This window comes from Salminus brasiliensis, chromosome 1 (assembly GCF_030463535.1).
Source record: "Salminus brasiliensis chromosome 1, fSalBra1.hap2, whole genome shotgun sequence".
In the NCBI taxonomy this organism is placed as follows: Eukaryota; Metazoa; Chordata; class Actinopteri; order Characiformes; family Bryconidae; genus Salminus; species Salminus brasiliensis.
Window position 1 is genome coordinate 94,629,982 of NC_132878.1, and position 26,561 is coordinate 94,656,542.

At 45.0% G+C, this 26,561-nt stretch overlaps 1 protein-coding gene across 1 annotated transcript in view; it reads left to right on the forward strand.

Moving 5' to 3' along the window:
- The window catches only part of iglon5 (IgLON family member 5), a 217,835-nt gene extending 205,468 nt beyond the window's left edge, over positions 1–12,367 (forward strand). Inside the window, exon 8 of the mRNA XM_072692460.1 lies at positions 8,536–12,367. Coding sequence (XP_072548561.1) covers positions 8,536–8,636 — 101 coding nt within the window. The 3' untranslated portion in view covers positions 8,637–12,367. The remainder of the gene's footprint in view (positions 1–8,535) is intronic.
- Positions 12,368–26,561: the final 14,194 nt, after the last annotated feature.

Sequence of the window (26,561 nt, forward strand, 5' to 3'; positions counted from 1 at the left end):
CCAAAAATGTGTGATAAACACTCATCTATGCCAGTTTGTAAGAAGTTAAGGGGCAATCCCGCTGAGTGTCTGTAGAATTGGATGTAACGGTTAGGATGTAAACAGAGTCATTCAGAGTGGGTTTGGTGTGAAATCCTCCGTTCTGGAGGAACTTATTCTGAGTCGGAGATGTTGTTCACAGTGGTGGCGAATGGCAGCAGACGTCTGAGGTGTTGAAGGCCTCTTATGAAAGCTCCCTCACAGAAAGTTATCACTCCAGATGGTTTGGAATACACTAGCTGATGCCTGAGATGCTGTGTTATGGTAGTTTTATGAAACATTTCTTGTCTAAAATTTATTTATTTAATAATTAATAAGCAGGACATTGCAATTTTAGAGAATCAGACCGTATCAAATATAGCTATTTTACTGTGGTCATAAGGTCAGGATTTTGAACAAGGCCCAGTCAAACTTGGCTGATCCTATGCACCCTTTGGCATTCCAGGACTTATCACACACTAAGGTGTATTACTCAGTAACTACAGGGACCTCTGTACAAACTGGTGGGGCTAATCCCTGCTAATAGACGCTTGTAATAACACTTTCAGGCCATCGGCGGACCAAAGACGTTTAAGAGATTGCTTTAAATATCATTACTCTCATTATTCTCTACATCTTTACTATGATTATATCAGTTATATTATATTATGATGATATCAGCACACCTGAGCAGTCTAACAGTCTTGGTGGACTTTTATCAATAATGTATAAATCATTTTTGATCAGAGGAGGGTAGATGGGTCCCTCCTTGTGAGTCTTGGTTCCTCCCAAAGTTTCTTCCTCCAGCTCTGAGGGAGTTTTTCGTCACCGCGGCGGCTATCGGTCTTGCTCTCTGTGGATCTCTTGTCATTTTACTGGATTCTACTAAAGGATTTTAGGACAAATAGATTTTGAATGATTTTATGTTGAAGTTATGGTAGTGGTTGTTCTACGTCGCCGCTGGCCACCAGGGGGCGCATCAACATTCGGAAGGGTCGCCACCCACCGCTGTGTAACATTGGGTAAAATCCTCGCCATTTCATCATTATCAGTTGAGGCAGACTTACAGCAGATGCAGGAGAATGAAATCAGCCTCTAGGTGGTGCACTAGCTAGGTTTGGAATAGCATAATGATCATGTATTGATACAGAATGACCCCCGGGAGAGAATGATGGGGGTTCCACAACAGAGTGGACAAGTAGGTGGTTCACACATTCCTGTAATGGCTCAGGAATGATCAGCATGACTATTTAAACTGCAAGGGAACTCACTCTCTACAATACTGACTTGCTGTGGTCGATCATGTACTGCTAAATAGGCGTGAGCAAGGGACATAGAGAAAGCAAGAGAGAGGAAGAGAGAGAGAGAGAGAGAGAGAGAGGGGGGGGGATAGTAACCAGCATCCATGGCTTTTTTTAGCTGCCTCTTTTAGAGTGTATTTACTCGTTAAACCCTCCAGACGTCTGCTTCCGTTCACCACCACTGTCAACGACACTTCTTATTTGGCACATTTCTCCAGAATGGAGCGTTGCACAGCAAAGTACTGCAGATTAGTCTCATCTAATCATTTAATCCTGAGCGAACTTTCAGCCAACAGTCAGTGGAATTCCCCATGGAGGCAGCCAGTTAACAAAGCTAGCTGTGTTTGTGGTCCAATGTCGACCTGGAAGATTTTACTTTATATTTGTCAAATACTGTGCCGTTTTGCTAGCCACTGATGTGATGCAGCTGCAGAATGATGGCATTTATAAACCAGGGCGTACTCTAATTTCACAGCAGCACAAGCTGACCAAGTTGATGTCAACACAGTAAATATACACTCACTGAGCACTTTATTAGGAACACTAATACTAAGTCATACAGAATATAATAAACCTGCCCTCCATTCTTCAATTCATCATTAAAAAAATGACATCTGGTAAATTAACCAAGGAGACAGTACAGACAGTGCTCTTACTGAGCCCCCTATTAGGAAGACCAGGAGGCCAGCAGCTTCCGGAAATGTTCATACAGAGTAACTCTAGATACTGTTGTGCTGAAACAGCAGAAGACCAAGTCAGGTTCCACTTCTGTCAGCCAAGACCAGAAAGCTGAGACTGCAGTGGCTCAACACAGGCTCACTAAAACTGGACAGTTGAAGATTGGAGATACACTATATTGCCAGAAGTATTCACTCACCCACCCAAATCATTGAATTCAGGTGTTCCAACCAATTCCATGGCCACAGGTGTATAAAACCAAGCACCTAGGCAAGTGGACTGCTTCTACCATGATAGGATGCCACCTGTGCAACAAGTTCAGTCATGAAATTTCCTCACTACTTAATATTCTACAGTCAACTGTCAGTGATATTATAACAATGTGGGAATGATTGGGAACGACTGGGAACTCATTAAATGACAGAGCGAGGTCAGCAGATGCTGAGGAGCATTGTGCGCAGAGGTCGCCAACTTTCTGCAGAGTCAACTGCTACAGACCACCAAACCTCATGCGGCCTCGGATATTCCATGACCGAGCGGCTGCATCCAAGCCTTACGTCACCAAGCGCAATGCAAAGAGCTTGTATGCAGTGGTGTAAAGCACACCGCCACTGGACTCTAGAGCAGCAAAGACGTGTTCTCTGGAGTGACCAATCACACTTCACTGTCTGGCAATCAGATGGACAAGTCTAGGTTTGGCGTTTCCCAGGAGAACGATGCAACTGGTTGTCTGACTGCATTGTGCCAAATGTAAAGTTTGGTGGAGGGGGGATTATGGTGTGGGGTTGTTTTCCAGGCCTCTTATGTTCCAGTGAAAGGAACTCTTAATGCTTCAGCAGACCAAGAGGTCAATTTCACGCTACCATCTTTGCGGGAACAGTTTGGGGACGGCCCCTTCCTGTTCCAACATGACTGTGCTGCGCTCCAGTGCACAAAGCAAGGTCTATAAAGACATGGATGAGCGGGTTTGGTGTAGAAGAACTTGACTGGCCTCCACAGAGTCCTGACCTCAACCTTTGGGATGAATTAGAGTGGATACTGTGAGCCAGGCCTTCTCGTCCAACATCAGTGTCTGACCTCACAAATGTGCTTTTGGAAGAACGGTCAGAAATTCCCATAAACACTAAACTCCTAAACCTTGTGGAAGGCCTTCCCAGGAGAGCTGAAGCTGTTACAGCTGCAAAGGGTGGCCTTTTGAACATCATATTAAACTCTATGGGATAAGAATTGGATCTCACTCAAGTTCATATGCGTGCGAAGGCAGGCGACCGAATACTTTTGGCAGTATAGTGGATGTATTATACTGGTCTGATGGTACAGTTACTTCTTGTTGAAACCTGACGTGGTCTTCTGCAGTTGTAGCCCATCCACAGTTGAACAGAGCGGTCCTCTGAGTTACTGTAGCCTTTCTGTCAGCTCTAACCAGTCTGGACACTCTCTGTTGACCCTCTCTCATCAACAAAGAGCAACTCTACAGACTAACCACCTGAATGCCAATGTGCAATTGCTGAAGACCACCTGCATGAAACAGATGAGTATGAGATGCTGAGGAAATCTTCATTTACACAAAATCTGATAGACGTTCCAATGTCATTCAGACAAAGATGACTTAGATGGTCATCAACTCTGCTCCTGGAGATCTACCTTCTTGAAGAGTTCTTCTAACACATAGGAACATGTATGGGAACATTCCCTGAAGCTGCTGGCCTCGTATCTGCATGGCTTTATTATGCAGTAGATGGGCTGATTAGATATCAGGGGGTGTACAGGTCTTTCTAATAGAGTACCCAGTGAGTCTCTGTACTGTGTGCTTGGTTAATGTACCAGTTGTCTATGACCACCTGACCGCAAATGATTGACTTAACGGAAGTTGCCTCAAAGTCTGACCTTGTAAAGTCGGCCTAGCAACGAAAACCACCCAGTTATTAGTTCAAACGAAGGCAAGACCCCCTAATCTGACTTTATATAAGGTCCCGCGGCCTTAATATGACGTCTTTGAGGCGCCTCCTGCATTACAAGGAACGCCGAATGGCCTCTATTTTTTTCCCTATTGCTCCTGCACTTTTTTTTTGCCACCTTTTTTTCCTTCCTCTCGCGCGGCTCAGCGCCCTCGCGTCTCTCTGCATTCCTTTTACCCGTTTATTTCCCTCAATCCCTCCATTCTCTGGGCCATTATGCTCTCGCTCGTTTATCGTTCGCCCATTCTCGCTCTTTGTTCTGTCCTGTTACCCCAGGAAGCTGTCATTTTTCTCCCCTCTCCTCTCTCCTTCTGTCCCTCACTCTCTCCCTCTCTCTCTCTCTCTCTCTCTCTCTCTCTTTCCCCGTCTCGTTCTGTTCCTCACATTACCGTCCCCAGTGAGTGATTTCGTCTGCCGCCCGGCCCTCTCTCCTCCCTCTATCCCTCGCTCCTGCCACACTTCTGCACATTACCATCGTAACTGAGTCCTCCATCTCTCTCTCTCTCTCTCTCTTTCGCTCTCTCTTTTACTCCCTCTCTCTCCTATTATCTCCACGAGTTTCACCTCAGTGAGTCACTCGCTGTCAGTCTCATACATCTTTCGGCTGATTCGTGCGGTTGCCTCTTGCCCTCGGCCCCTGGCTCTTATCTCCTCATCAGGGCTCCTTCTTTCTTTATCTCCTCCCCGCCATCTTTACAGACGTAAAAAAAAAAAAAATTAACAATCACAATCCACCTCTGCCACACTTGGACAATGATGTAATCCATCTGGCGCTTCGGCACAGTAGATTTCCAAGTTTGCAACACATTAGCTACACGCTAACAACTATTAACAACCAACAAGGTCATAAATGCGGGTAGTAAACTTGGCCAGGTTCCACCTTTGAGTGGACCTTGTTCAATTTATGTGTTGGGACCATAGACCGTATCTAAGAGTGGACAGTGCCCCCCGTTCCCTCCCATTGCAATGGTTTGAAGCCAACGGTTGGCCAAAATGGAAAATTGGTTGCCCCAAAAGTGTGACCGCCAAACTCTTTGACCGCCCATATTTCTTTGAGGCAAGCCCTGTCTCCGTACCGTGAGCATGCACAGCGACTGAACATGACTTTCATCACAAATGAAAATAAAAAAAATATCGCTTGAGGCGCAGCCATTATGACCCGAGCATCCCTGGTCCGAATCCCAGGTCATGCTGCTTGCCATCAGCAGCCAGAGCCAGAGACAGCACAATTGGCCTAGCTCTCTCTCTCTCTCTCTCTCTCTCTCTCTCTTCCATCACCGCAGTGCGCCTGCTAGCCGATGCATCAGAGCTAGGTACCTGAAGCTTTCCTCCAATCGTGATGGGGGCCTAGTGACGATGCACCGGCAGCAGTTAGAGAAGAGGCGGTGGCTGGTTATAGCGTGAGTGAACAGACATATGTGAGCCATATGAGAGTGATAGCAGGAATTTTCCCCACAATCACAGCTCAATCAACTGCACTCATGATATCAGACTGTCAGTTTTGGCTGTCAATCAACTTGCCCATAGCTGCCAATCATCTCTTCGCCCCACCTTTCAAATATCACCAAAGAATTCCTATAAAACGTGTAAATTGTGAAATAATTGTAATTGTGTTTACTCAGATGGGAATGGGTGGGGGTGTACTGCAGCCAGCCACCAGAGGGCGTAAGAGACGTTTCGGCCTCACTTTTCAACTGCTGTCGTCTAGTCCGCTCCTATATACAGTCTATGTTTGGGACATATGATATGCTGGGACATTCTCTCACACCACAGCAACACAGACCACCGAAATGTAATATACATGTAATCTGATGGACATGTCATTTAGCCAAATGTGGCGTGAGGTGATGGTGAGAAACCTTAATCTGTCATTAAAAGTTTCTAGATCAATGGTCATCAACCCTGCTTCTGGAGATCTACCTTCATGAGGAGTTCTTCTAACATTTATGATCCACCTAAATGATGACCGGTCCACCTAAATACAGTAGATGGATCAGGTTGGGACTGTTTTGGGCTGGAGCTGAATTCTGAAGAAAGGCAGCTGGTGTATTCTACTAGTCTGAGTAACAACATGACCTTCCCTGTAGCAGACTAGGGTTTGATTCCCTGGCCAGGTAACCACACCACTCTACACCAATGAGAGATCTTGGGCAAGTCTCCTACCTCTACATTCTCCTACCTGTCCAATATGACTCACTTATCTCTAATCCGTTAAGCTCGTACATGTGAATCATGTAGAGTTCGGAGTTAGGAGGGTTTGCCCAGTAGGGGAATGGAACCCTAGCTCATGTTGTTACCCTCTACGCTACACCACCCATCCATGCTGTGAATGTTAATGTGATGTACGCTCGACCTTCATGAGCAGTGTTGGTGACCTCCGTTATTTTAGGGAGTTCTGTTTTAGTGACCCGCTGTATACAGAAGCTCCTTAAATACTTGGATCAGGTGTGTAATATAAGGGTTGGTAGCTGATCTCTCCAGGGTGGCAGATCACAAAGAGCAAGGCTCTACTAAAAATGCTACAGGTGCTACAAGGGGTTCTTTGAGCGATGCCAGGCAAGAAGCACTTCTGGTTCTTGGATGGAGATGTGTGAGTGAGAATAAACCTCAAGAGACCTAAAGAGCAACACATGCAGCCATTTAGCCCTGCCTCCTTTCTCCATGCTCCTTCGGGGTTCGGAGTTAGCTAGCTGCACAGCGGCCGACAGTGAGGCTTAGTGATTTTTCTGAACCTGGATTGTGTTTTGCAGGATACTTCTGTTTCTGTTTCAGGTGCAGTTTATACATTTAGCTTTTTATTATTATATTAAATAAATAACATATTTCTTATATCCTCAATTACAGTCTCTTTTTAATTAAGACAGCTTTACCTATAAAGACACACAATGCAATAGCTCCATACTCGCTTCTTGATCTTGATGGTTTGTCTGGCGCAACAGATAACACCACTACCTGGCACTAAACTACCACACCATGTGGGAGACTGGGGTTCGATTCCCGGTCTGGGTGACTGGGTGCTGCGCTACATCAATAAGAGTCCTTGATTGGGAGGCTGGGGTTCGATTCCCGATCTGGGTGACTGGGTGCTGTGCTACACCAATAAGAGTCCTTGGGCAAGACTCCTAACACTACATTGGCCCACCGTTGTAAAACGAGTGACCTTGTAAAACGCTCTGGATAAGAGTGTCTGCGCTACATCAATAAGAGTCCTTGATTGGGAGGCTGGGGTTCGATTCCCGGTCTGGGTGACTGGGTGCTGCGCTACATCAATAAGAGTCCTTGGGCCAGACTCCCAACACTACATTGGCCCACTGCTGTAATACGAGTGACCCTGGTAAGTCGCTCTGGATAAGAGCTCTCACCTCCTCTTGCACCGCTTTTGGTATCCCCTTTGTTCAGGTTCAGGTGACGCTGTGGGCCGTAGCTAGCTATGGTTGTATCTATGTGAAAATGACAATGTTAATAAAGAGGAGGAGGAGGATGATGATGATGATGATGATGATGATGAAGACAACGACAAAGGTCTGGTGACCCTCTATATAGCTATGTGTGGCTGTTCACCAGCAGGCCCTGCTGGGCCTTCGCCTTTCGGACTCCAGCCCAGCTGTCAGAACTCACCCTTACTTTCCGAGCTGAAGGGTCAGCAATGGAGGATGTGGGGGGTGAGGGGGGTCATCGTCCTTTCTTTCCTGTTTTCTTGCATTCGCTGGAAGTCTTGACCCAGGGCAAAGCATGTGACCCCAGTCCGGCCTTCCGTATCTGTATCCGTATCCCTCCTCCTCCTCCTCCACCCAATGGAGGACGTGTTGGGGAGGGAGGGGGTCATCGTCTTTTGGAAAAAAAGGAATGCGGAACTCAATTCATCTCAATTACGAACATGCTCCTTTATGTAACCAGAAGTGGTTCCTCTATGGCACTGAACCATAAAAGAACCCTTTGTAGCACCTTCAATTTTTAAGGGTGTGGATCCTGAGCTTTGCCTATCTGCGTAGTTAAGATCATGTCACTGATTTTACACATGCACCTTGTGTTTCCACAGCTTCACACAGCCTAGAAACAGCCCAGCTCAGCTCACCAATAGCTTAATAATCACCTGACTTGTTGGATTGTGCTGGGAAGTGCATGGAGTCAAGTCAAGTCAAGTCAAATTTATTTGTATAGCGCTTTTTACAACTGTTGTCGTCACAAAGCAGCTTTACATAATTATTACTTAATAAAGAACAGAGACAGAGAAGAAAGAAGAAATAACATCAGCGTCAAAGACCCCCGTGAGCAAGCCAACGGCGACAGTGGCAAGGAAAAACTCCCTCAGAGCTGGAGGAAGAAACCTTGGGAGGAACCAAGACTCACAAGGGGGACCCATCCTCCTCTGGCCAGACTGTTTTAAACATTAATGATAAAAATTACCAAACCAGATACAACAGAAAGTTAATAGTTGTGATATTAATAGTGTCAGACAGGCACGAGTCCATCTAGGACGAGTCCATCTAGGACGAGTCCACCCCCCCCCCGGTACGGGGATCGACAGCCTTGGCTCGGTTCTTACTCCTGTATGACATGTTGTCTCCTGTCGTCCGCAGGGCCCGGGGCGGTGTACGGTGGGGGGGCGCCGCTGAGCCCCTGCGTTTCGGGACTGGGCTTGTGGCTGGGCCTCTCCGTCTCCATCCTGATGAAGGTCTAAAACTTCGCCGCCTCGGAAAAGGAGTCTTTAATTACGAACCCATCACTGTGAACAAAAAGAATTATGCATTAACCCAGGAGCCATCGCTACATCACATAATCACTCCTCCTCCCTCTCTCTACGTCCCTCCCTCACCCCTCTCTCTCTTTCTCTCAGCTTTACCCACTCATCCACACTCATCCTCAGCGCAACTACTCTTCCTCTTCCACACTAGCCACTGCCTCTCCCTCTTCTCCAGTGAAGGTCACCTTTTTTTTTTGTTGGTTTGTTTTTCTCGATGTTCATAGCTATGTTATGTGATGACGATATGATGGTACATGTGAAGCTACGGTGTAAAAAAAAAAAAAAAAAGAAATAATAATAATAATAGATGTTACGTGATGACAATGCGGAGCTGGCATTTGGGCAATGCTAAAGGTCAGAGGGTACGTTGTATAAGGACGGGAATCATAACTGTTACATTACACTGTTAAGTTACGACGGTAATGCTACGAATGCTAGGTGTTAAGCTACAGTATATAACGACTTGAGTCATACAGTAACAGTAACACGCCGAATGCTACATGTGAAGCTGTGTTACAGAATGACTGGAGACATTCTTACCTTGTGTTGTCTTGTTGGCGCGTGCTGGGCATGTTGTTCGATATGGTTGTATATTTGTGAAAGTGATGATATGATGTTTATGAGGAGGATGATGATGATGACGATGATGATGATGACCACGACAACGAAGGTCTGGTGACCCTCTATATAGCTATGTGTGGCTGTTCACCAGCAGGCCCTGCTGGGCCTTCGCCTCTCGGACTCCAGCCCAGCCATCTGAGCGCGCCGAATGATGTCAAAACTCACCCTTACTTCCCGTGCTGAGCGGTCAGCAATGGAGGACGTCTTGGGGAGGGAGGGGGGTCATCGTCCTTTCTTCCCCGTTCTCTTGCATTCGCTGGAAGTCTTGACCCAGGGCAAAGCATGTGACCCCAGTCCGGCCTTCCGTGTCTGTATCCGTATCCCTCCTCCTCTTCCTCCTCCTCCTCCTCCTCTTCCTCCGTCCCTTCACCCTAACCCTAACGCATTACCGAGGTTGACCCTTTCTCACCTCCAGTGTAAATATATATATGCAGTAGAGGCCGTCCCATAGCAAACCGAAATATGACGAAATCCAAAAAAAAACAAAACAAAAAAAAAACAGAAAAAGAAGAAAAAACTACATTTCCCATAAGCCTCTCTGTCTCTCTCTTGAGTCTTTTTCCGGCCTGGAGGTTGCGTTTCCCGGCATCTCCCGCCCCCCCACACGAAAAGCTGTCGATCACTCTTCCTTGTCGCTTGTTGATAGCATGTACTGGTTAGAGCTGTTTCCTGTTGTGATGTCCATCCGATGCCCCGCCCCTCTCCTCCCCTGTCCTCCCCCAAGCCCCACCCCCTACCCTGCCTCCTCCTAATAAACCCCCACCCCCCACCCCCCTGCACTGTGTACATTTAATCTGCAAGGTTAACTGCTAATTACTTTTTTGGTGTTAATAATGATGATGACGATGATTATGATGATGTTAATAAGTATTTGAACAGACATGATGATGGTGATGATATTTACATGTGAGGAAAACAAAAACAAAACAACAACAACAAAAAAAACAAACAACGACAACAACAACAGAGCCATGCGTGCGAAAAATATTTTGTACTTCGCTCTGATAAACTGCATTCATTGAACGGGGAAAGAAAAAAAGAAGAAAAAAAAAACACGTTGAGTTTTTCAAAGTCTTGTGCTCTATTTTGCCATGACGAGCTTTTTAAAAAACAGAAAACACACAACTGGAGGGGTTTGACTCGAGTCAAGTCGCTCGCAATGGGAGCAATCAATGAAATGTAATATAATTTGTAATGTGTATGTATTCAGAGTTTGTTTTTCCTCTTTTTTGGGGGGTTATTTTGTTTGTTTGTTTGTTTGTTTGTTTGTTTGTTTTTTTAAGGCTCTGTACTGTATGGGATGTATGATAATCCATCCAGCCATTACATGTTGTTACATTCTCGCACCCATCCCCAACGGCGACAACGACGACGCAACCAAAAACTCTCCTAGCGTTAGTGTTAGCAAAAATAAATAAATAAATAAATAAATACAAATCCTACCCCTATCCCACAACTGGGAACCAGATTAGTGGGAAATAGAGATGTAATTAGCTAGCCAGCGCGGCTGGCCAGGCGAAGGGACTGTGGCGTCCTCCTCGTCTCTCCATCTGCTGCGGGACAGGGCTCATAAATCAAGCTCAATCCAGCCGCTGACAGGATCCTCTTCAAGGACGGCGGCACGCCGAATCTTAGACCCCCGCGGACTAATTAACTGCCACTTAATGGCGTATGGCGAGGATGCTGCACCGAGCTCTCGCCTGTCTTAAAGGGCCCAAGGAAAAGCCAGCTTTCTTAGCTTTTTCCCCCCTCAGACATTCATGTACCTACCACCTCCACCCATTTGGCCTACAGTGGTTCAGCCCAGCCTGGGCTACAGTGGTTCTTTCCAGGCCACCTGGAGAGTTATTGGAGTCATGGATCCAGCTCAAGACCAGCTTCAGCTGGTAGCAGGTTTCAGATGGCCTGAGCAGGTCTTTGGTGGTCAAGGTGGTTGGAAAGCTGGTCATCCAGGTGAAAGCATACCAGCTGGTTAAGCAGCTCTTTACCCCAGCATTGCACATGTTGCATTTGATTCTGGTCATGCTGGTCAACCAGGGTGGTCATGCTAGTCGTGCTGGTCAACTAGCAAGGTCAAGCATGGTCATACATCTGGTTAATCATGCTTGTAGACCAGCCAAAACCATCACAACCAGCTCTTGACCATCATTGTATATGTTGCATTTAATTCTGGCCATGCTAGTTAACCAGCTTGGTGATGCTGGTCAACCAGGGTGGTCATGCTGGTCAACTAGCAAGGTCAAGCTTGGTCATACATCAGGTTAATCATGCTTGTAGACCAGCCAAACAATCGCAGCCAGCTCTTGACCATCATTGTGTATGTATGCATTTGATTCTGGCCATGCTGGTCATTCAGTGTGGTCATACTGGTCATGCTGGTCAACCAGGGTGGTCATGCTGGTCAACTAGCAAGGTCAAGCTTGGTCATATATCAGGTTAATCATGCTTGTAGACCAATCAAACCTCAAAGAAAACAAACAAAAAAACATACCATGTACTGGTCAAGAGCTAAACTGGTCAACCAGCTTAACTAGCTTGACCAGCTTGAGCTGACCAGGCTATTTGGTTTTTCCGCAGGGTGGTTAAGCTTTAGCGTAGCATTGCATCATTTCCACTCTAAACTACTACAGCAGAAGCAATCTGGCATCTCAAATCGAACTAAAGGGAGGATGCTAGCATAGCATAGCTAGTGAGACTAGGGTTAGGCTAGCCACATTTCCAGCCCAGCCCTTATTTACTGTTTTTACCAGCTGGTTGAGCAGATTTTTTAGCTGTCTGGTAGCTAGGCTAGGTCAGCTGGCCACAGGTGCTAAGCTGCGATGTATTAGCTTAGCAGCTTAGCTCACACACCACACACCACAAACATCTGCTTAGCACAGCACAGTTTATAAAGAGCTAATGCTAGCTAATGCCAGCCTAGCTGGTTACAGGTGCTGGTTACAGTGGTGCCAAGTGGGTTTTTCAAGCTTATAATATTAGCCATTCTTAAAATAAGCTGTTAGCTGTTTTTTTAGCACCTGGCTAAGAAAAAAAACTGCTTATGCTTATCGAGTTGGAAAAAAACAGTACACCATAGCTGCCTGTTAGCAACGGCTGGTAGGCTAACTAGCTACAGGTGGGCAATATGTCAATATTTGAACGCATTGTGATCAATTGTGATATATATTGTGATATATATTGTCTATTAGAGCGTTAATATAATTAATTAATAATAATAATGATTTCTGTTGAATTGGATGAATTCACTTTTTTAAAATCACTCTACTTGATTAGTATTTGAAAGTATTTGGACAGCGTTTTTAAAATCTACTGCTAGCTGTGTGCTACTTCATATGCAAAATATCACGCTAATTATTGTGTATCATGAATTTTTTTTTTAAATATATATTTTCCCACCATATCGCCCAGCCTTTGGACTAACTGCAGTCCAATTTGTCCTAAATATGTAAAACAGAGCTACATATTTAAAATATCTTATTGCTAACTGTGTAGAAGATGGACCTCAGCTAGCATCAGCGGCTGCCTGACCCTCCCTCAGACACACAGCGTCCTACTAGGCCTACTTCTTAAATTGTTTAAATGATTTTAATTGTTTAAATTGTGTAAATCATCTCCGACTTGCTCAAGTCCTCTTCCCTTCACCATCCGTCTCTCAGAAATACACAAGAAGCTAAAATACGCCTTGCTGTTTGCTGTGGTTGTTTGGAGTGGAAGTGATTTAACGCTAGCAGCCCTTAGCCAGAAAGTAGCCTCCCCGTCTGTGAGAAAACATCCCTTGAAAAACATACACTGGATCATTGCAGCCTTCCAAACGGTCCACACATCTGGTTGGCGTCCACAAAGACGAGTTCGTCCATTTTCAGTGAAGCTCCTTTTTTAAATAAGGCACAATACAGCCGAGCCCATCAGAATAGAGCTCATAGATATGTGAGATACTGAGGTCAGATAACCCTGACCCTGATAACACGGCATAGAAAAAAGACATAGAACCCAAGGAAAAGACAGCTTATGGGCCCTTTAACGCTAAGTGGGGCCCTCAACGCACAAAGCAGCAGGACTATTCAACTCAGTCCTGTTCACGCGGCGGATTAGGACGCTCATCGTCCAGCGTGTGTCCACTTCAGTGTATTTACACTAGCAATAACCCCAAACTAAAACGTGTAAGAGGTGTCTAGACTAGACTAAAGCGCTAAGGCGAGGTGTGAGTCGGGTGCGTGTGTCCTGATGAAGCCTGATGGAGATGCCAGCGTTTGTTTCTGGACGTTGTCCTGGCCTGTACGCATCTTTGTACTTGTGCTATCTATCTACCTATCTGTCTGTCTATGTATGTAGCTGGATAGCTAGCTAGCTAGCTTCCTAGCTTACTGACTGACTGTCTAGCTACCTAGCAATCTAGCTATCTGTCTTATCTAGTTAGCTAGCTGGCTCGCTAGCTAGCTATCTGTGGTGTACAAATCTGGATCACTGTATAGCCACAAATGTGACGCCCACGAACACACACACACACACACGTGTGCACACACACTTGCATGTACCCCTAAATGATGGAGAGTTTGTCCAAAAACACCACATATGGGTTCAATCCGAAGCACAAAACCAGGCCCATATAGTCACCAGTGCTTTTTCCCCCACCCGTCCGTCCATCCGTCCTCGCGTCTCCGTCCGTTCATTCTTCTCGTCCATCATCTCACCATGGTTGTAAAGTTCAGCCCCTCCATGCCGAACATGTGCACATGTTTTCTCCTCAAGAAGAAGTAAACAAAAAGAAAATGCTAACAAGTATGTCATGTTTCTCAATGTGGGTTAAAAAAAAAAGCATGTAAATGTTTGTTATGGGTGGATTTTTAAAAAATATATATATATAATATACATGAATATATGTGAATATGAATATTCTGTGTGAGGTGGAGAATGAGGAGGGTTTGTGATGTGCGGTGTGCGGCGGATAGCGTTAGTGCTAATGAGCGTCCGAAGGGAAAAAGAGCAAAGGAGGGAGGGTGTTGGAGTGGGTGGCGAGCCGGGGATCTGGTTCGGAGGGTCTTGCGGACACTCTGATACGGGCCTGTCCATTGTTTGCATGGGGGGGTCAACCAATTCTGACCGCACGAAGCTAGATAGCTAGCCTGAGGAGATGGGCCGACGCTGACCAGACGGTGAACCCCCTCGGAAAGCCAGCGGTGAGCTGAGAGGAGGTGACTGCAGGTCAGCCGGCAGGCTTATCTTTTATCTTTCAGAAAGGCAGGCTGGGTGCAGCTGGGGGTGTAGAAATGCATGTTGAAAGATGGCAAATCATTGGTTTTACGGGTTTTAGCATGAATTCTTAATGTTTTATGGCCAAAATAGAAGTCTTAGGTTATTATTCTCAGAGGTGGAAATAGTTCTTCCAGTTGACCAATCAATAGTTCTAGCTGTCAATCATCAAAATCAAGGGCCTTGTTAGTTCCCTGCTTATGTTACGTGTATCGTTGTACTGTTCACACCCCAGCCCTTACAGGTCATATATGGATATACTAAGCTTGACCACTACACCATATGTCCAAAAGTCTGTGGACACCCCTTTTAATGATAGATGTGAAAATGCACACACACACAGCTTGTCTAGTCCCCGTAGAGAAGTCAGTAGTACTGCCAATAGAATAGGACTCTCTGGATCAGATAAACATCATGAACCTATTGGCTCCATGCTGCCTAATGCCAGGCGTGGGCTGGTAGAGGGGTATAAAGCATTGAGCTGTGGAGCAGTGGAAGAACTGTGTTCTCTAGAAGAATGATGGTGGAGCTCCATCCAATACTTATGGAATGGGCTGGGGGGAGTTTGGGATGATGAGGTGGGGTGGTGATCATCCTCCAACATTTTGACCTCACCAATGCTCAAATCCTCACAGCAATGCTCCTCCAAAATCCTTCTTCCATGGACGGTAGAGGCGGTTACTTTTTAATAATATTGATTGAATACAAAACAAGGAATGATCAGGTGTCCCGATACTTTTGTCCATATACTGTATGTCCATAAAGGCACAGTAGCAGAAACAGCCTGTTTAAATCTTGTAAATTTTGCTGCCTATAAAACATTTTCTAATTACTGATGATGTCACCATGCACCAGTGGGCGGTTCACTATAGTTTTAACCAATGATATTATGTCCGACCTTTCCCCATCCACCAGTCATTGAGAGGGAATGCTCAGCTAGCCCAGAGACCCTCTCTGATTAGGTTCCAAGCCCTAATCTGTGCTGGAATGCTATATATACAGATTCTCATAGAATTTAAAGGGAAAAAATGGCAATAAGTTTAATTTCCAATTTTTTTTTTTTATTAATCCAAGACGCTGGTCTGGAGCTAGCCATGCTAACAAACACTACACATCAACAGTCACCTAAATGCTTTCTGAAAAGCCCACACTCTGCTCAAATTGCACCCAGGTCTTCGTTAAGGTCAGGTCTTCGCACAGACTTGGTAGTGTTGCACCGTATGACTTTACTGTGAACTGTAAACATTAAGGTGCATCTGACCACTAGGGGCACTAGCCATCTTAGACAGCAGGAGTCATACTGCACCCTAAAAACCACACCCGCAAGTCCTCACCACCCCAGTGACGTTTCGGCACAGTTTGAGAGGCCTGAGACAAGCTATTAGACAAGCTAATTGAGCTCTAAACTATAGAAGCGAAATTCGGACACCAAACGTCTTGGCTGACTGAGTACATCTGGGGTAAAGTGCGACATTTTGTAGATTTGATTCTTTGCCCAACTTCACCTTTAAGCGTTTGTGTATCTCTGGAATTAACAAACCGAATCGTGGCAGAATTAGAGATCAGTGAGTCATTTTCGAAAGAATCAAATAGTTCTGTGTTTAGAGATATACACCCCTAGATGCAGCCAAAGCAGCCTTAAAGTACCAGTGATTTCTCCTGCTGCTTGTGTCCATACAGATTTAAAACACAGGCAATGCGAATGTGCGAATTCCCCCTCCCTCTGCCGCAGCGGGTGGACGGATGGTTCATGCGCTGGGAACGATTCACAGGGCTTCTTTTTTTTTGTTGTTTGTTTCTGAACCAAATATGAATCGATTGATCGGAGGAGTCAGTTCGCCTCTCCGGGCACCAGGGGGCAGTGCCAAATCACGCCGGCCTTCTTTTTTATGAGCCGCTTGGATGTTCTTTATGTAAATAGCAGTTTCACACGTTGTTCGTCTGTGGTCTTTATGCAGTGCTGAGTAGAAGCTAACTGAATCGCTCTGAACGACTGAAGGAAAAGTGAATCATTTCAGAAGGTTTTCAGAAGGCATTGTTTCACTGGTTACTTATTTTCACTCAAGGAAAATCCACAGCCATGGCCTGGTGACTCAGTCGAGCCGAGTGCTTTTATTAAATGCTTTTTAACCAAATTTCAAATGCGAAAAGCAATTCAAAGCAATTTCCTGTAAGGATGGAGAATGTGCTATTAGGCTTTTAGAGCCTTTTAAGAAACATCAGTGACGTATTTCACCTAAAAACACCTGGAGGAACCATTTTTTTCATGATTTGGAGATGATTTGTGCTCATTTTTCCTATTTAGCCTTGCATTAGTACGCACATTTCACATTACATGATTTGAAACTTAATTAGAATAAGTAGAATAAAAAAAAAATCAGGAATATATTTTACAATTTCAATTCAATTTTAGCTTATTTATACTTTTAAAAAACAAAAAATGTGGAAATGTGGAAATATAACCTGAGAAATCATGTAGATGATAAGATTAGATCACTGTAAGTCCATATTAAGACCAGCATGAACAAAATAAGGGGGCATTAAAGGGGCACCCCGGGCTAAAACTAGCATTCGGTATGTATGTATTCAGTTTTGCGTCCATTAGCTTCACTGGATTCATAGTTTTATGTCTTATATTTCTCATATTCTCATGTGTGCTTCCGCACTACAGTTCCCAGCATGCTTTGTGCAAATACTGTACGCCATACTACCAGTCCTGCAAACCTATAAACAGTAAAACCAGAGAAACGGATCATGTAGGGTGGTCTCTTCATTTTTTTCTGTGAGCTTCCTGCTCTAGAAACTGTGGCGCCGCTGTAAGACACCAGTATGCATGTATGTTTACCACTAAAGTATCCATGGTAACCTTTGATCTAGTTTGGCTGGAGTGCTCCTTTAATAGTAGGCAGGTTTTCAGGAATTGCTTGTAATATTAATATGAATATTTATTAATATTACTCATAAGCTTTTTTTTTTTGTTATTGAATTTAGAGATATAAGTCGATACAAGTAACATAACTTAGATGTTTATTTCAGCTTTTCAAGCCATTAAATGATAAATAATATACTTTATTTCTTTGCAGTAACTCATTAAATGCTTCACCTCAGGATCTGATACCTACTTCACAGAAATGCAGCATTTATTATATTTATTATTAATTTTTATTATTTATTAGTTATTAGATTTAAGCTTGTGCAGCCTCGTTTTAGAATGATTTACAGCTCCTTCCATCATTCTGATCGCATTGGAAATAGGACTATCATCATATAAGCATTGTTTTATGGTTATATCTGCAAAAAACAATTGATATTATTTAAATCTATTATTGAGTCCAACCTTTTGAGTGAGGTTAATATGGTTTGATATAGAATCATTTATTTTAAATATGGATTAGCAGAGATTTAAAGATTTAATTAGAATATATGTTTTAATGGTAGATAGATAGGTAGACATGGGGTCTATAACAGCATGTGTGATGGTACAGGTTAAAGGGGAATGCCTCAGATCATTACTTTGGTCATAATAAATCATTTTTATTTATAATCAAAGTCGTTCAGAGTGGGTTTGGTGTGAAACGCTCCATTTTAGAGAAAATTATCAAAGCAGAAGTTGAGAAACTCACCGACTCTGTCTTTACAGTGTTAGTGAATGAAACCAGGCGTCTGAAAACTTTACCCCCTCTAAAAGCCCCCTCAAACTAAAGCTACTACCCCAAATTTGTTATGAATATGGTACCTGACAGCTGAGTCATCATTTACCATAGTTTTACAAAGGTCTTGGCGTAAATTCTGGCTTTAAATCCATTCATGGTAGAGGGATACATGCAGGGTGTGGCATGGCAAACTAGTCCCCCTCGTTATTTTTCCTTACTGTTTTCAGATGTACCTCTTTTTTTATTAAGAAATGAATTAGGATATTATTACATATGAAACTTAGAAGATATGTTTTGTCCACTTGGTGGATTTGGATAGTAAATTAAATGGCTATATTAGAGTTGTAGTAATGGCGACGCCTGGTTTCATTCACCACCACTGAGTCTGTGAGTTTCTCTAGAACGGGGCGATTCTCAGCAAGCAAACTTCGAAGGAAAGTTTACATCTCAACCACTGACATTTGCTGCAATTTTGAAGGCTGGATGGAGTTCCCCTTTAAGCGCATCTTACAGTGTTGTGCAAAAGTGAGTTAGCAGTCGCTTCACCTTCTCTTCTTTGCTTCCTCTTCTCACAACTTGTTCCTACGTCTGAAATGTTCTGAGGAAACAGGTGGCGGGCGTCAGTCACGTACGACTGTATCAACACCACTGCACTAATTACCAGCGAGCTAAATTCAGCGGCTTTATTAAACAAGGGAGCGGGGTGGCCTACGCTGCCTCAGAGAGAGAGCGAGAGAGCGAGAGAGAGAGAGCGAGAGAGAGAGAGAGAGAGAGAGGAAGAGAGAGAGAGAGAGGGAGGAAGAGTGTGTGTTCTTCTAAAATCAAAGGGTGTGTGAGCCCCACCACTGTGCACAAACAAGCCCCATCACTCTGAATGTCAGGCCCGCGTGCTGCTCGCCCACTGAAATTTACATCCGGCCTGTCAGTCAGGCGGGTAAGTGGGGTGGGGGGGGTTATGGGGGGGAGGGGGTGAGCCGCGGCACGTTGGCAGAGAGCTGTTTGTTTGGATTCATTCAGAGCAGCAAAGCTGGGCTGTAGCGCCGGCAGCCTCGCCGCTCTTTTGTCAGATAAATGTGCTGGATTGCTGCTCGCTGTTTAATGGGGACGAGTCAGTCAGTCAGTCAGTCGAGCCCATCTCTCTCTCTCTCTCTCTCTCTCTCTATCCCTCTCGCTCACCTCCTTCTCTCTCACTGTTTCTCTTCTTTTCTATTTCTGTCTTTTCTCCTCCCTCTCTTCTTCTTCTCCTTCTTTGTAATTTCTCTCACTCTCTCTCTCTTTCTTCTATCTTTTTCTCTTCCTCTCTCTCTCTGTTATGCTCTCCTCTTAAGACTCTCTCTCCTTCTTTCTTTGCCTTTTATCTATTTCTCTCTCCTTTCATCTCCCCTTCTTTCTCTCTCTTCCTCCCTTTTATCTCTCCCTTTCTCTCTCTCTTCCTCCCTCACATCTCCCCTTTTTTCTCGCTGCCCCTCCCTTTCATCTCTCCTTCTTTATCTCTTCCTCTCTTTTATCTCACATTCTTTCTCTCTCTTCCTCCCTTTCATCTCTCCTTCTTTCTCTCTCATCCTCCCTTTTATCTCTCCTTCTTTCTCTCTCTTACTCCCTTTTATCTCTCCTTCTGTCTCTCTTTTCCTTCCTCACATCTCACCTTTTTTCTCGCCGTCCCCCTTTCATCTCCCCTGCTTTTTTTCTTCCTCCCTTTCATCTCTCCTTCTTTCTCTCTTCCTCCCTTTCATCTCTCCTTCTTTCTCTCTTCCTCCCTCACATCTCCCCTTTTTTCTCGCCGCCCCCCCTTCATCTCCCATGCTTTATCTCTTTCTCCCTTTCATCTCACATTCTTTCTCTCTTCTCCCGTCATTCTCTTTCTTCTTCTTCCTCTTTTATCTCTCCTTCTCTGTCACTCACCCTCCCTTTTATCTCTTTCTCTCACTTCCTCCCTTTTATCTCTCCTTTCTCTCACTCTTTCTCCCTCTTATCTCACCTTTTGTCTCTCTTCCTCCCTTTTATCTCTCTTCCTGGTTCTCTTCCCTCCTCTTATCTCACTTTCGTTCTCTCTCTTCCTCCATCACATCTCACCTTTTTTCTCGCCGCCCACTCCCTTTCATCTCCCCTGCATCTCCCTTTTTATCTCACATTCTTTCGCTCTTCTCCCGTCAATCTCTTTCTTCTTCTTCTTCCTCTTTTATCTCTCCTTCTCTGCCACTCACCCTCCCTTTTATCTCTTTTTCTATTTCTCTCTTTTCGTTCCTTTTTCTCACCTTCTTTCTCCCTCTCATCTCACTTTTTTCTCGCTTTCTCACTTTCATTTGCCCTTCTTTTTCTCTTCCTCCCTTTTATCTCTCTTCCTGGCTCTCTTCCCTCCTCTCCTTTTATCTCTCCTTCTTTCTCTCTTGCTCCCTTTTATCTTTCTCTCTGTTTCTTTCAACTTTTTTCCCCTCCTTTCTCTCACTCCTCCTCCCTTTTATCTCTCTCTTCCTTCATTCCTCTCCCTGTTGCTCTCTCGTTCTCTCTCTCTCTCTCTCTCTCTGTTAATCGGCCCTCAGCTCTCCAGCACCCTCCAGGTCTCTGTGTTCGTATCTGTGTATTATTGATGTGTACGTGCGTCAGTGTGTGTGTGTGTGTTTGTTTGTGTATGCATGTTGTGTGTGTGATTGTATGCATTCTCTGGCCTTTTCATGACAAGACATGATTGTTCATGATCTACTTCAGCCTGACCCCTATACACACACACACACACGCACACACACACATATATATATATATATATATATATATATATTTATACACAGTAAATGTTGAGTCTGTCATCAGCAGCCCTGTCAGGAAAAAAATAAAACATTAAAAATACAGAAACAGCCCAGAACATCGTCTTCCACCTGGACAGACTGTGTGTGCCGTGCTCCGATGTTCCTGGCGATGGCGCTCCGTGGCTCTGGGTTCAGGGTGTCCGTTTGTCACCTTTTCATTCTTTTCTTTTCTCTTTTTTTTGGTGTGTGTACTGTTTTACTTTCCTTCTGAATCCATAAAGGAGAGAAAATCCGTGCAGGAATTAAATGGAAGGGGAGGAAATAAAAGTGAACTTGGTTTTTAACACAACCCGTCACCCGTGTGTTTGTTGTTCCCAGCTCGCAGAGACAGGAAAGGCTCAGCGGTGGTGTAACAGATGAGTTGCTTCAGACATGCTGTGACAGTTGCTATTTCTTTGTATTTCCTTTGAAAGACAAATAATGCAACGCTGCTGAACGGCACAGATGCAGAACATGCTCTCGGGCCTCTGCTGCTGCTGAGAGGCGACGAGCCTTCGCACCACGTATCCAATGGCCTTCATAACCACTGAGAGTGATGTAATGACCAAAGCCTGACCTCGCTCAGGCCCTCAGACTTCAGAAACGGAAGCTGGGCTGGCTGGAGTCTCACGTCTTTAGAAGACAAATTAAGCTCTGTCTGTCAGATGCAGCATTAGCATTAGCATTGTGGTACAGTCTTCAGAACAAGCAAGGCTCCAGCATCTGATCTGATACATATGGTGCCTTGTTGACAAATACAATATGTGTCCAAATGTTTGTGGACACCTATTAAAGCTTGAACCCATTGTTGACATAGATATGCTAATACACACACGGAGAGCTAGTCCCTGTAGAGAGGTACTCCCAATAGAACAGGACTCTACATTAACCTGCTGCCTAATGCCAGCCGTGGGCTAGTAGAGGGGTATAAAGCCCCCCAGCAGCAGCATTGAGGAGCTGTGGAGCAGTGGAAGGACTGCTGTGTTCTCTGGAATGATGGACAGACTTGGGGATCTCACTAAAACTCTTGTTGCTGAATGCAATCAAACCCTCACAGCAATGCGTCTCCAAAATCCAGTAGAAAGCCTTCTTCCCTGGACAGTAGAGACAGTTACTCCAACAAAAGCAGGATCAGCTCTTTTTAATACCCTTGATTTCGGAAGAAATTAGCTGGTGTCCCAATACTTTTGGCCATTTAGTGTTTCTCTACCTGAGAAATGCAGTTCTCGTAAGTATTCAGCTCCTGCAGTCTGGACGCTACATGAAATACTTGATATATCACAGATTAGAGATGTTACCCTAAAGAGGACACTATGGGTGGGGGTGGTTGGGGGGGGGCAGCTGTGGCCTTGGCAGCCCTAGGACGACAGGAAGGAGAATGGGAAGGAACAGTTTTTGTTCTTCCTCAACATGATTAAGGTCCCCTTGTGCATGATACGTAACCCCCAATTGCTCCCCAGGTGATGAGGTGCTTGCCCACTGCTCTAGATATTTGCTCTCACCCCCAATTCACTCACTGAACTCCAGTGTAACTGTGAAGCATGGGGGTGGTCATGTCAAGACCCAAGAGGTAATTAGATCTAAAGGTATAGACTGGGATTTCCAAGTGAGGATCAACTGCAGTCACCCAGGCCACTCTTCGTTGAAACTCAACATTGGAGAACGTAGGAGACGTGTGGGGGAAGCCATAAAGGGACCAACAATCACTTTGAAGGAGCTACAGAGTTCAGTGGCTGAGACTGGAGTACAGGTGCACCAGTCAGCGTTATCAGGAGCTCGCTGAATGACTGGCCTGTATGGGAGGATGGCTCTAAAGAAGCATTACTTTTATACTGCATCCCAATTTGGATCGCCAGTTATTTAGTTGGATCGCACACCTCCCCTGGCACATGCACAGCCGGCTAGAAGCTCTTTTTCCGAACTGCCATTGCTGCAATATCACCAGGCAACCAACGGGCTCGGAGGAAAGCGCTGTGTACCCGGTTCTGATGCATCGGCCAGCAGATGTCAGCGCCTCAGGAGAGAGCAAGGCTAATTGTGCCCTTTCGGAGGCCTGGCTGCCGATGGCTAGCAGCATGACCAAGATTAGTGACAGAGGGGCGGTAGTGTCAAGCCAAGTGGTTTAACTATAATTTCTGATTACTCTGGTAAATAACGGTGCTTTGCCATAGAGGGACCCCTCTACCATAAAGAAAGACAAGGCAAGAACCTTCTAAAGATCTTAAACTTTAAAAAGTCATCAAAAATGTTCACGTTGTTGTCGTGGTGATGCTTTTCCTCAGCAGGGAACGGGCTAAACTAAAGGACCACTGGATGGAAGGATGGATGCATGGTGCAAAATACAGGGAGATATCACTCCCTGTATGTGGTTGGTGTGGCGCAACAGATAACACCATCTATCTGCCAGTGAGCTATTACACCATGTGGGAGACTGGGGTTCAGTTCCTGGTCTGGGGGACTTTTACACTTTACACTATATTGCCCCACATCTGTAACATGAGTGACTCTGGAAGTCGATCTGGATAAGAGCATCAGCTAAATGTCATAAATGTAAATCTCAAGACTAGAGATTAATGCACTTAGAGATGCACCAAGCAATAATCTGTTGACCAGAAAGCTACTTTTCCGCATTTACACTTGCACCACACGAGGGCGCCAGCAGCTCAAAAGCAGCTACACATACACCATGGCTGTGATGGAAATGGCTCCCTATAGACCTTTTAACAGAGCGCTCCCCAGTCTTCAGCGTTCCTCAGAAAGCTTCATCAGGCCTTCATAAAGCTTTAACGTGGACGAAAGGCTATTATGTCTTTGCACAAAAGGTCAAAACATTTACGTCTGCCGTAGTGTGGTGTTCATCCACTACGTCCGTGTAAACTTTAGGAAACCTGCAATGACAGCAATCACCAACAGAAAGCATAAGCACCCTCAAAAGCCTTGTGCCCTTGTCATTGCGACAGAGCTAGCCAGGTCTAAAAAGAATGTATGATAAATATCCTCTGAAATTATTAAGTAATAAGTCAGAGAAAGAATATAATATTAAGAGTGTAAGGGTGTGGCTGTCATGGTTGTCTACCAGTACAACCTGGAGCGGATCTGCATTCCCTCTCAAAGCTGGTGGAAGCTCACCCCAGTACACTGAAAGGTTCTGGCGGCTTGTTTTCTGACTCTGAAGGTGTTCTTTAAGAGCAGACTGGTTTGCGGTAGAAGCGCTAGCTGGACCAATCTGTGCAAGTGTCATTTCTAATCCAGGTGACTCCTTTTGCAAGGCACGGTTGTGGAGGGTTACAAATGCAGTGGGATGAATAATATGCAGATATGTTAGAGCAGTAGTCCAGCATCGCCTAAACACTCTGCTCTTTTAGAGCTCAATATATTTTATTATCAACAGGGATGCTCCCATCCGGGTCGATCCAGCCATGTTTTAATCCCAGTGTAGTTCCGAATCTTCGTTAGTTTTTTACCATGATTATTGGAACACCATCTGGGGTCCTGATGGACATTATTGCCCAGCCAGCAGCAGTGCGGGCGGTTTTAAACCAGGCTAATGCTAATGCTAATATTGAATAGCCGTCTGCAGCAGCAGAAGTGGGAACGTTCTCAGAAGGTAAGGACCAGCCCCTCCGTACTTGATGGCGATGGTCAAAAGCCGATCCGCACCAAGAACCCTTCCAGCTTCAAGTACGGCTCGGCTCGACCCGCCATCCTTTAAGATCCACGGAAGACGAGCATCCAGACTTTTTTCTGTCCTGCACCGAAGTGGTGGAACGAGCTTCCCCTGGGTGTCCGAACAGCAGAGTCCAACACTCGCTGTCCTCAAACCCAGACTGAAGACCCTCCTCTTCTGAGAGTACTTGGGTGAATAGCAGAGTGGTCTCCTTATTGGCTTGTGTTTAATAGCGTCTGAACTTAGAGGATCTTTGAATTATTAGTCTATTGTCTACTGTCTTCAAACCCAGACTGAAGACCCTCCTTATCCGAGAGTATTTAGTGTCCAGAGTGTAGAGTGTGTAGAGTATCGTGTCGCCAGACTGACTTCTATGTTTAGTCGTAGCTAAGCTTAGAGGGGTCTTCTGGACTCTAGTCTATATAAACTAGCTAAGGGTATTTTCTGAGTCAACAGTAAAGCACTTCTATAAGCTGTTCTTGAGAAGAGCGTCTGCTAAACGCCTTCAGTGTAGATGTGAATGTGTGGGAACGTACCAGATCCTACGTACCAGATCCACTGGCAGCAGACCAGCCCCAGAGCGTGATGCTCCCGCCACCATGCTTAACAGTTTGTGCCTTTGAAGGCCTCACCGTTACTCCTCCAGACACATCTCTGGTCGTTGTGGCCCAACAGCTCAATCTTTGACCCTAAACTGTTCCTCCAGAAGGCTTCTTATTGGTCCATGTGGTTCAGCTGCAATCTTTTTACTTGAGCTTCATTGAGGTCATTTCCATATATGGGCCGCATGAACCGGACAGTGGTACTAGAGCATAAGCAGAACCTGTGCAACCATGTGGGACAGCAAAGTAACCACCTAAGATCAACCACCTAGCAACAAACACCCTGGCAATCATCATACACTGCGTGTCCAAATGTTTGTGGACACCTCTTAGACTAATTTCTGAGTGCATGGGCGAAGCTATACAGGCTTTGTTTCCATACAAACCAGGTATACCAAATTCAGCACTCCACCAAGGTTCAAGACATGTCTGTTGTCAAGCTTGTTTTTTCTGTTTTAGCATTGAAGCTACAAAAATAAACGATTCGCTACAGAGGCATTTACACGCCGGGAGACCACGGAAGGATGCTGCCAATCATGACAGAAAACTGCTGAGCAGTGTTTAGGAGCGCTCTTCAGGATGTAGCTGAGACATGACAGACAGTGCTATTAAAAGAAAGACACACCAGTGTGACCTCAAGATGCAAATCGCTGAGAAGTCTGAGAACTGAGAAGTCATTAGTTGCAGGGTGTCCATGGGTTTCACAGCGGTCATCAAAGATCTGCACGCTCTAAACTCTTCGACAGCTTCATTTAGGGTCATTTGCATCTGCGACGGGAACTCCGATTCCCAGAACACCCAGGCGTAATCCGTGCCGACCAGACGTACTTTGTTGTACCCTATAGTGTCCCAAGTGGTTGGGAATTTTTTCACATGGTTGGTAGGGTTCTGCAAGCTAGTTGCTATGTCATATGTACGGACAAAAGTATTGGGACACCTGCTCATTTATTGTTTTTTTCTGAAATCAATAATGTTAAAAAGAGCTGATCCTGCTTTTGTTGGAATCTCTACTGTCCAGGGAAGAAGCTAGATTTCGGAGGAGCATTGCTGTGAGGATTTGATTGACTGCATTCAGCGACAAGAGTCAGTTAGAGTTAGTGAGGTCAGAATGTTGGATGATGATCACCACCTCACCTCATCACCCCCAACTCCCCCCAAATGTACTGGATGGAGCACTAACCATCCATCATTCCAGATGGATTCCAGATCTGCTCCACAGATCAATGCTGGGGGGCTTTATACCCCTCAAACCCATGCCTGGCATTAGGCAGCATGGTGCCAATAGG